The sequence below is a fragment of the Anabrus simplex genome, chromosome X, assembly GCF_040414725.1.
Source record: "Anabrus simplex isolate iqAnaSimp1 chromosome X, ASM4041472v1, whole genome shotgun sequence".
NCBI classification, from domain to species: Eukaryota; Metazoa; Arthropoda; class Insecta; order Orthoptera; family Tettigoniidae; genus Anabrus; species Anabrus simplex.
In genome coordinates, this window is record NC_090279.1 from 126,722,914 (window position 1) to 126,735,074 (window position 12,161).

Here is a 12,161-nt window from a genome sequence, read left to right on the forward strand (position 1 = left end):
AACATGTGCCACTCGCACAGCAACACAATGGATGCCTTCGTTTTTGTCTTCGTTTTGAAAGAGCAGTGAGGCATCTCGGATATTATTACGAACATAAGTAGCTATACCATGTGCACTGTGATATGTTGCACCAAGAGCTGTGAAACCATCAATGAGGCCCCTTTTCCGAAACTCTTCTTCATTGGCTGTATGGATTTAATGTATAACCACAACATCTATAATGTTATAACTTTGGATACGTAGTCACATTTTGCTCTGCTGATGATTTCTACGTTAAGCTCGAAAACATGGATGAAAGGTCCGATGTTTCTTGTCTGGTAGCTCTGAGAAGAGCCATTTCCATGAAATACTTCTGCCATTGTTGGAGGATCTTTAAAAAGATAGGTCCAGCAGCCACAGTTATTGCTTTCTTAGCACCACCCGGGGGTCACGTGTAGGGCACTTTGAGGGTAAACCTACAGACGTGAAGCAATAATGTACCGCCTATTTATCTACTTTTATGAGATAATAAATTCACTTACTTGAAGAATTCTGAATTTTTTTAGGCAACCTGAACAAATTTAAAACTCCACTTGTACCTTTCCATTTTATTAGTTAATACTAATTGTGTAAGTATGTTTGCAATCAACACACCAGAAGCACCTGACTGACAATGAACACTAAACGAATCAGAAAGTGTGGACACATCACTGGAATGAACACAAATTCAATAGCACAATTTTTTATGCTTACAACAATGCACAAGTTTTATTTGAAAACTATGATACCGAAGATGTAGCATAACTGACCTCAAAGTTTCATTTCTACAACACATTATCTGCTTTGGCGTCCACAAATGGAGGAATCTGACTTAACACACAAGAGAACAGAAATGATCAGAAGAAAGGAATCTAACCAAATAATTTCAAACTGACATTCTTCGAGTTATCACATTATTGAACTCAGCCATCATTATATTGATTAATGAAACTGATTATGTTAGTTAGAAATATTTATTGTTTACAATGTACAGAAAACTTAACAATTTCGAATTAGTAGATCTAATTTTTAATCTACAAATATCGCTTTTTCTGTGTGTCACTGTTGGCATGAACGTATAAAAATATTACTCAGAATATCTGGAAGCAATAGTTTCAGATAGCTTTTCAGATGATAAGCATGTGATGAACAAATGATGCAGAGAAAGTGAAAGAAAGAACACTTTTTCATGGTTGCTTAAAGGAATTGTAAACAAATACACTTCAAAAATATCTAGCTTTACCAGAGATTCTTTTTGTAGATATATATTGAATAAAACTACGAGCACATGATGGAAAATTAAATATGACCTTAAAGTTCCTGAATATTTTAGATAATTTTAACCAATAGAATTTTCAGATATTAGTGTTTAAATGTAACCTTGTAAAGACAGGATTGAACTGATGAAAATGGCCACTTTTGGAGATAAACCAACCACTACTGAACACAACTGTGAATAGGTACAACATATTCCATATTGTATAGGACTTGTAGTGTACGTACTTTGCTTCTTCTTTGATGTATGGCAACAGCTGATCATCAGTTTGTTCCTCTATGCATATTTCCTCCTTAGTATCTTCGGAAGGCTGTCAGTAAGAAATAAGAAAAGTAGAATAAAGAAGTAAGGAATAAAAATATTTAGGCCTAAAATAGAAACAGCTGAGAAAATAAATTTCATAGTGGCACAAGAAGAGTATAATTAATTTATCTCCCATTTAAAAAATATATAATTGAAAGGAACAATCAAATGAAAATCCCATTAAATGCAAGAGAGGTGTCTACCGTGGTGGCAAATGGTACACAAAAATACATTATTATCAAGCACTAAATTTTAAAAGAACAGAGAAGAAGACAATTTCCTAAAAACAGTATTCTACAATTTTTGCTATTTTTTTCTATTAAGCACACAGCTCATCCTTAATAAATTTATAGAATTTACAAACTCTTACTCATAATGTTTTCTGTTTTACAAACATAATCAACACATATACCACTTGTGCAACTACTTCAAATAATACTATACAAATTCTATTAGGTTAAAATTTTCATTGCATTTACTTATTTAATTTTTTACCCTTTTTGGAACCTAACTTGCACTATGACCTGCTGTGTTTTAACCTGAGTCCCTTTTGCCACTGCTTTTCAAACAATTCATGAGATATAAGAACATGACAAGGAACCCACTGTTGGACAGCAGTAGACACAGTAGCATAGAAAGGGAGGAACATTGCAAATTTGTAAATTTAAAATCACCTACATATTTGTGAATATTCAGCAGAGTATATGTATACATACATGTATGGGTGGAGGTACTTCCATGTATGTGAACATGTACAATTTTAGGAAAATAAATAATAGTAAGCAGTATCTCCGAATCATTACACAATACCATCCCTTGCTTCTATTTCTCTTTCTGTTGATCCCTAATTCCACAATGACTAGCCATTTTCTTCATCCTCTTATATTCATATTGCCCTGTTCACATCTTCCTACATATGACTTGACTTGTCACCTCTTTGTTCATTTCCATGTTCCTATATACTTTCATTCCAAAAACACTTCACTGTAATATCAAATAATCCCACAGTACTCCCCCCACTTTCCCAACAAGTGGACAATGCTTAAATCATAAGCATAGAAATATCCATCATCCCCCTCTGTACATCACATTAAGACCAAATGCATAAATCAGTTGATGTCCCAATCAATGAATGAATCAATCAATTAGGGCTGTTGGTTGTTTATATAGAAAAAAGATTGTGGAAATATATGAAACATATTATTTCAATTACTACATCATTTTCCTATAAGTGAACATTTGCCAAAATTTGTCCCCTTGAATTCAAACTTATCTTCATGTTGTGACCTTTCCTACACTTAAAGAACATGACTTAAATGTATTCATGAACTAATGTCATTCCAAGCCATCTCTCCAATGACATCACAGAATATACTGCTTAATCAAACAACTTGTCTCCTTTCTCCAAGTCTCCCCAGCTGAAACTTTGCAACATCTCTGTAACACAACTCTTTTGTTAGGAATCACCCGCAAGAAATGGAGCTATTTCTGTGGATTATTTCCTATTCTCTACTCAAGTAATACTGGTGATGGTCTCACACTCTCATTGTGGCTTTGCTGGAGATTTATATGCCCTCTCCTTTACAACCCCTAAATAACCTCATAATCTGTAAATCTGTAATCTGTAAATTTTATTTTCAATATGTTTAAATGATTACAATAATGAAGCTATATCCTTTTTATGAATAGCTAGGTACTTCCAGAGATCCCCATGAAGAAATATCACCCATCAATACAATAATAAAACCGGTGAGGACTCTTTCTATTTGTGAAACAAAGAAACTGACTTTTCACCACGTTTACAAATATAGCATTGCACGATGTCCAACTTACAATATTGTCAAGGTCGTTTTCAGTTACTCAAAATCCTGAAACTTATTTATTACAAAGAGCCTCATCACTTATTTCAGTTCATTATTCATATTGTTTACATATATTAGAAAATAAAGGTCTCATAATACTGCCCTGTGGGACCCAATCCCATAATTGTTACAGGATCAAATAAAGCTTCACCTACTCTTATGCTCTGAGTCCTATTTTGTAGAAATACACCAGACGTGGCCAAATTTTAATGGTAAATGGTACATTTCTATCTTTATGTAAACTATCGACCTTTATAGCCTAATCTTTGAACTTGTCTGGAGGCAAAGTTTCCACTTGGTATATCCTGGTCCACACAATTGTATTTTTTTTTATACAGTGGCTACTGTGAGAACCACAATATAATTTCATTATTCACATGGTTTTGTGTCATTTTTGTTAGTGAGCATGTTCTGTTGTTTATCTTTATTACCTGCATATTGTTGCTGTTTGGAAGTAAATAATTTTACCTATTGTTAAGACTTTGCATTCTGTAAATTACATGTATTATTGATACTATTCAGGAGTTCAGTTGTATTTCTTAAGAGTGGTTCTAGAGAACTGTCAAATTTTGAGGTTATGGGGAGACGAAGAGACCTTTCGCCAAGAAAGGCACTGTCAGAGAGCTACTTCTTGAGAAACGTCATTCACAACAAGAAATAGATTCTAGATTGCAAATACCACAGCAATCTGTAAGTAGAATTTTAAAATGTGAAGATAACGGGAAGACAAAATGTGATGATGATGATGATGCTTGTTGTTTTAAGGGGCCTAACATCGAAGGTCATCGGCCCAAGACAAAATGTCAACAAAGTGTTGGAAACCGTGGGCAGAAGAAGAAACCAACCCCAAGGAGGAAGCAAAACTGATTAATTTGTCAGTAAACAACCGTAAGGTTACTAGTTTGGATTTACGTAAGAAATTAGAAGAGTATGGGTCATTTGTATTAGCCAGGACTCTGAGGCGAGAGCTGTTTAATGCTGGAATGAAAGCAAGATGACCTCAAGGCAAAGCGAAGTTTACTCCTGCTATGGCTGCAAAGAGGTTCCAGTGTGCCAAGACTCTGCAGAATTGGTCATCTGATGAATGGAAACAGGCAAGTCCATGACAATTACTGTAATTCCTAAATTATCATTCATTATTCCATTATAACCCAGTCTAAGTGATGTAACCGTACAGCACAGTAAATGTATGAAATTCTTCTTTTAAACCCTATAGCTTATTGCATTTAATGCTAGGCTTATTTGTTTTATTTATTTCAGGTTTGCTTTAGTGACGAATCGGTATTTCCTGTCGAAGAAGAGACAAGTCAATATGTCAGAAGATAAGGAGAAGCATTCCATCCAGATTGAGTGAAGCATCCCACTTCAGTGATGGTCTGGAGTGTGTTTTCTTGGTATGGCCGTGGACGATTATATATTGTAGAAGGAACTATGAGACGTGAACAGTATAGTATAAAGAACCCGTTTGGTAGCTCAGGTGCAAGAGTAGTTTGGCCAAAGTGAATTTATTTTTATGCAAGATAAGATTTTTATGCAAGAACAAAGCCTAGAAACAGTCCAGACATGAACCCCATAGAATATCCTTAGAAAATAGCAAACAAAAGTCCAAAAAATTATAATGACAAAAATTAGCCAGATTGAGAAGCTCGGTCAGATCTGGTGTCATGATGACGATTTAAAGAGTCAGTGTAAAATACATTTTGAGGGTATGCCCAGTCTAATCAAGCCGCTCATGAAAGCTAAGGGGATGCATACCAAGTACTAATGTCATCAACTTAAAAATTGGTAACATCTCATGTGTTCAATTCTCAAATTTTTAATGTTTAATAATTTGGCCATATCTTTATAGTCACCCATTTAGCCATTGTTTTATCTATCCCAAACGCACTAATTTTTTGTCAGTAGTTTCCCGAGATCTACCCTAAGAAAATCCTTAGATATGTCAATCGTGATACATTTGCCTTCCTGAATCTAATATATCTGCTATATCCTGCTGGAATCCACAAGATGAGCTTCAGTGGAATAATATTTCCTAAACCTGAACTACCTTCTATCGAGCCAGTTGGTAATTTCTTAAATGTGTATAACATAATCAGAAAGAATGCATTCCAAGAGCTTGCATGCAACACAAGTCAAGACGACTATTGTGTAATTACTAGATTTAAGTTTAGCACATTTTCTCTATACACAGAGTGCTACTATACTAAGTATTCATTCATCTGGTATAGCTGTTTCATACATACTCTAATCAATATCTCAAAGAACTGACTTTCGTATATGCCCAGAAATTTTACCCATACCAGCAGCATTTCAAGTTTAAAATGTTTGTATATAACCTTCAATGTTCCTTATTGTGGATATTGTAAAGTAATTTCAAAGGATTAGGTGAAATTGTCAACTGCGTCAGGTACTGCAAAAGGACATGACCAAACCATTGGTGACATATCCTATGCATCACGAGTGACGGCTGCGATGCCCATCGACTAATGAAGTATACACATTCCCATGTTGTGTAATTGCTACTTCATAGCTTTCTTAATCTGTCAACATTCAACACCGTACACAGCAACAAGCCGTAGTAACACGGCTGAAAGTAATTCCAGTATCAAGGAAGGCAATGCACACTGCCGGCTGGTGCTCTCAGTGCTTTTCAATTAGCATTCTGGCAGTGAAAATTGCATGAGTTGTTCCAGCACCCTTAATAAAGATGCATTGGATAGCAATAATGCCGGCGATTTCACCCAGTCAATAATGAAGGCTACTCTCAAAGATCTTCTCATGTACAATTGGGTGCAATTTCGATGGTAATTTGCACATTCTGCTGAATCGTCATTTTGCTCAAAAATAGGCACAAGGATGTTTACAGTCCAATGACTGGGAACAGAGCCAGAGTCAACTCTGGCACTGAATAAGCTTGTCAGCCAGTTGATAATGAGTTCTTTAAACTGCCTCATCTTCCAGAAGTTTGCTGGATGGTCATCCGGTCCTGGCGCTTTTTGGTCCACTTCCTTTGATGTTATGCATAAGATGGGACTCACCATCAGGAATAGGGTGATGTGGTAATTCAATGCAGGAAATATCTACAAATGTTGTTGCCAATGATTGAGGATTTATTGTTTGTCCTCTAATCACTGGTCATCTTTGTCTCTAATGCAGACAGTGTGCTCAATACTTGTGTCAATTTTCATCAGATGGAAAACAGTTCTCTCCTCCTTCCCTTGAGCTCAGAGGTGTACAGAGTTTATCAGGACTACACCGACAAAAATTCAAGGATGCTCTTCGTATTATGTTAAGAACAATGGCTCAATCAGACTGGCGGGAAAAATAATAATTTTGAGAAAATGAGGTTAAATTCTTACTTCCTGGTGCGCGATTGAAATTGAGAGCTGCTGCCGCCTTTCAGGGAAGATGAGGGTAAGGAGGCGTTGTGTAGTGTATGCGCAGACAGAGATAATGCTTCCTCATACGACTTCAATATTATTGTCTCTAACAGGCAATATCCGCAGTCCATTTATCTAATAGCTGTAATTGCACACACAGTTAAAGAACACACTGTATTTAAGACACACATGTTAGTCAAGGAAAGCACCAGATTGTTTCTCCTCTCGTCTGTTTGTCGCAGTAATATTCTATATTAATGAACATGCTCGAAGATTGTGTATTCCTTCCCTCATAATATTGTAAACTCAATGAAATACTGAATGAAGGAATCAACACGCCGAGTGATTTGATTACAGTGTATGTTCAATAAGGCCCCCTCCTACTTTGGTGTATAGTTCACTATGGCGTAGTAGTGAGTGATCATGTCCAGGATGTGTAGTGTGTGGCGAACGGTTTGGAAAGCTGATTGTATTCTTGTTACAAGATGTCTTCTCTTTCTATAGGGTTCACATAGTAGTCAATTCGTGTAGAACAAACTGTGCACTGCCTACCGGAGTGTGGAAGCGACTATGCGAAAAGAACGAGAAACTTGTGCATTCGCATCGAGAATTACCTATTTCTCCAAATTTCACTTCCCCTCCCTTTTTTCTGATGCACAGCGGCTGACTCTCTGACATAGCAAATAGAGCAAGTTCATCAATCTGAACTGCATGACCGGAAGTAACAAGGTCACTTTAATTTCCTCAAAAGGATACATTTCCCCGAGAATCTGACTGCACCATCATTCTCAACATTACACGAAGAGCATCCCTGATTTCTCTGTCAGTATAGTTCGTATACAGCTTGCACACAGGTCATTACAGTGAGTGCGTCTCGATTCAGCAACAGATTTCTTAGCCACAGGTTCATCAAAGACAATTATTTCCCTGTGTTCTGGAGTCTTTTTTGAAAGCCAATTTATATACAGTATGCCTTCGTCTTACCCTACAACTCTTCTTGGACTGCAATCATCCATAGGAATGTTAGATATTGAATACAAGAGGAACTAGGTTATATCGTACCCAAGTTTACTGTGACGGTTGCAGTGAAAGATCTGTAGAATGTGTCTACATGTTGTCAAATGCATTAAGATCATCAAGAGGAAAATTTCTGTTGTTGCTAGGGTCTCCTCCTAGTCTTTAAGCTTCCACCACTCGATGTTCTCGAGGGCATAGAGGTCCTCAAATCCGCTTTGCCTACCTTATGCAGAGGTGGAATACAGTCAGATGATGTGAATGTTCACATCCTTTCTTCGTCGTAGATCACGGTGCTGAACAACGATAAGGTAAATTTGCTTGCTGCAGTCACCACAAGTGAAACCTCAAATATGAGTTCCATCATCATATCAGATACCGAAGGTATTACCACCATGGCAGCTATAAAAATTCTTAGTGACCATCATGCGCATTAAGGTCATCACAGAGAAGTGAAAACTCATCTTCAGGATACGCTGCAACGTGACCTCGTAGCTCCTGCCAATGCTCTTCCTTATCCAGGTCATCACAGCCAGATTGTGACATAGAAAACACAAGTTCGAGAGGATGCAACGTCGAATGTAATTCACATAAGGCTGTCGGTATAGCGCTGCAACTCAGCAACTCAATCTTGCATGCTTGCGCACACAATGAAATCAACACCATTCCTGCTGGATGTAACCTGGCAGATAAGTTCACAGACATCTTTGATGTCATGAGATTTCTGGCCTTTCCAAAGCAAGCAACTTAAAATCTAATTACATAGCTACACGTCAATTCTAAACCGGACTCACATTCTCCGAATTGCAACAGGTTAACAGGAATAATAGAATGAAAAGATTAAGTAATAATAAAGCAAGAATGATATTTACTAATAAAATAACTATTCTACAATTATTCTAAGCCACATTTAGATGTATCCTAACTACAATAGTTTAACTGAAGCAACAAATATTCCTAAAGTATGAATCTATGGAACTTATGAGAATGTAAATATTCATTGACTATGTACATAAAATTTAGTTTCCTTGATTTATCAAAGAGAGAAAAAGGTGAATAGTTTGAATGTAATTATCAGTCAAAGAACAGTGGCCAGTTATAATCATAAATTTAAGCCATATTAATGAAAGTTAATTGAACATAACTTACGGCATATTGTTTATTTGATGGTTTCTACCATTTCTCTTTCACACCGACACAGATAGGTCATACGGCGATGATGAGCTAAAATGGCTAGGAATGAGAAGGAAGCAATTGTGGCCTTAATTAAGGTACATTCGCACCATTTGTTTGCTGTGAAAATGTGAAACATGCACTTCAGGGCTGTCGACAGTGTGTTCGAGCCCAGCATCTTATAAATACAGACCTAGAGCTACATGGCCAGTTATTCAGTACAACAAGGAAGCAATTGCTTGAATTCCTTCTCTTCCAATACTTTTTGTGAGAGTATCTTAATATGTAATTTCCAACAATACGTTAAAAAGTAAGTTTTTATTTTAAAAGTTCAGCTTTCACAGTTCCCCAGATGTACATGCACATTTGGACATAAGTTTTCATATACATGTCCAAAATAATACGATACATGGGGTTACTTTGGAAAAGTAAAGAGTAAAGTAGAATCCAAAAATTCTATGCAGAGCATGCTTTCCTCCCTTGAAGTCAAGATGGGCTGCCTACGTATGCTCTTCGGATCTAGGATCGAGGTGGCCCTTACTTCTTCGCAGCTTCTATGTATGCCCTTCACCAAGAATCCCTTTAAGAGACTTATCAAGCCTATCGGCATTGTAATTACGACAGACAATGCTTCCAAATTTATGCTTATACTCTTGCAACACATTCCGAAGTAACCCCATGAAAGATCTCCTGCTCAGAAGAACAGCCAAAGACATGATTCTTGAGGTCATCAAGCTAATGCAAGTTGAACCTAACAGAACTTCAGTTAGAGTAGAACAATTCACTTCAACTAACATTTCTTGACAATGAGAACATTCGGTACCACACGATACAACAAGCAAAGTCTCTCACTGAGGGACACAGGAAAAGAGACAACAATCAAGAAAAAGGTTTATCACAATAGTTCTATGAACTTTGACTGTCCTACATCAACACAGATCTATCCATATTAAGAAACAAAGTACAAATTTATGTGAAGGTAAACCGACGTCCAGAATTATCGCATGGAATATTTGGAAGCTAATACTCAGAGAAGTGTACGAAAATACTAGTAAATTGCAGGGTATATGCTGTAAACGGGAATCATGCATCAAAGGTATCTGGGCATAGAGAAATACTCACGGGACAATTTATCTCCAAAATGAGGAGACTGGGTTGGATCAAACACATTTCAATGACACATGGGTGAAATATCAATTAAGAAATAGTAAATGTAACGATTATCATTATTTTACTGTAAAAATTATAGTATTAACATTAACAACTAAACGATAGCTGGGCATCTCAGAGAAGTTAACTGTTAATAATGTAGAATGACACTGCGTAAGCACTGTACAAGTCTACAGATAATTTCACCTTAAAGTTCTACACAACAATCTATACTGAAAATGCGATTTTCACACCACACACAGGATTTCTGCAAACGAATTTTACTAATTCAACAAGGCATCAATAAATCAAAATAATGCACTTTTAATACTTCTATATAATTAATACAGCAGTATATACTGTGGAAATAAATCTTTCATCTACAACACACTGCACCCGAAAATGGCATAATTGGAGTTAAAATTGAGATTGCCGCAAAAGCTTAATTTAATTCGGTCAATGGGTCATTTATAACGGCTCTGGTGAAGGCCAAGATCTGATAACCTTGGAGAAATTCGCCTTTAAGCTCATAGCTGCATGGTCGTGTGGCGACCCGTCCCTATCTTCTTATTGGTCAGGAGGTTAACATGCGACAGATATGAACAGTTAAAATTTTCAAGGCTAACACCGCCCGGCAAGTTTTCAGAATTCTTCACAAGACCAGTTTTGAACCATGATACTATAAGAAGACGTGAAGAAATGTATGATTGGTTTCCTACTAGTCAAACCTTCTAGACTGAGGACTGATAAAATCAGTGTGAAACCGACGCTCAACTTACTCAGATTTTACTCTACTGTTTTCATACTGCTCTACTTTAAAGCACAACTTCACTTCGCTTTCCCACTATAATTCGACAAGATATTCAATGCCAAACGTCGTTTATTAGCCGTGATGTCTTACAAAGGGAACACATTATTTCGTCTTCTGCGCGACATAACCACTACAATATTAATTCCAGAACACATGTGGTGTGCAAATCATCTGAACCCGCAAGTTACCTGTCGACTGACATTTAAATAGGCATGGTTGGAACACATATTAATGTGCCATTTTAGTTTCGGTTTGTGTCAGTATGTGTATATGTGTGTGAGTGGAAGCCTACTGTTACAAGAAGCCTGCAAAACAATGAACAAGGAGAATCATCATGCTGCTTGCAAGAGGAATCTCTACTTTCATCACGGTGCACCTTGCAAGGGATATTACTTCCGGAATGTGCCACTAAAAGGGGAGATCCCACAACACCCTAAAGGGTGCTAAAGGGACCAATCGTGAGACGTTGCCAGCCACGACTTAATCAACTTCCATCATAAAAGGTAGAGAACCTTTTAAAATATTAATTTCCTTTTCAGAAGGACTTCATTCTTGAAATAATATCTTCTATTATTTTGTTTTGTTACAGATTCTTACCGCTTCTCATCTACTTATCGGTGTTGGTAAATTTTGTGAATGATTGAAATACACTCATGTCCATAAAATCCAGAGTACCTTGAAATACTAGGAATAGGAAGTTCATATTCACAGGACATATGCATTAGTATGTTCTGAAGAAACGATTAGCATTTGAAACATGCCGATCCTCAGGTTCAAGGTCCACATCGATATCCCTGCGCACAACCACGGACTCGTAAATTGTGCCTGCGGCTCTCGTTGTCACTATAAACCAAAGGTAATGGATCAGCGTGACTTGAGCACACGTGCCCGATGCCTCGCAGACGTATGCAAGAAAAGTATTGTCAAGTTAGTGAGTTTGAAAGAAGGCGAATTATTGGCATGAGAGAACGTGATACATCTATCTGGTAAATTGCAGCTTGTGTGCGAAGTGTGTCGGCAGTGCAGCGGTTGTGTACAGAACGTTCATAGAAGGCCGTAGATCACAACGAGATGGGTCCGGTCACACCAACCAGAGAAGATCGACACCTCATCTGGATGGCATTGCAGAACAGATTTGCGTCTTCCTCGGCTCTGGCGCAACAGTAGAACAGTGG

The 12,161-nt window shown here is 37.2% G+C and overlaps 1 protein-coding gene across 1 annotated transcript in view; it reads right to left on the reverse strand.

Annotated features, from left to right (window-relative positions):
- The window catches only part of LOC137503199 (uncharacterized), a 126,026-nt gene that overhangs the window by 61,984 nt on the left and 51,881 nt on the right, over positions 1 to 12,161 (reverse strand). The window contains exon 4 of the mRNA XM_068230713.1: positions 1,522 to 1,604. Coding sequence (XP_068086814.1) covers positions 1,522 to 1,604 — 83 coding nt within the window. The remainder of the gene's footprint in view (positions 1 to 1,521; positions 1,605 to 12,161) is intronic.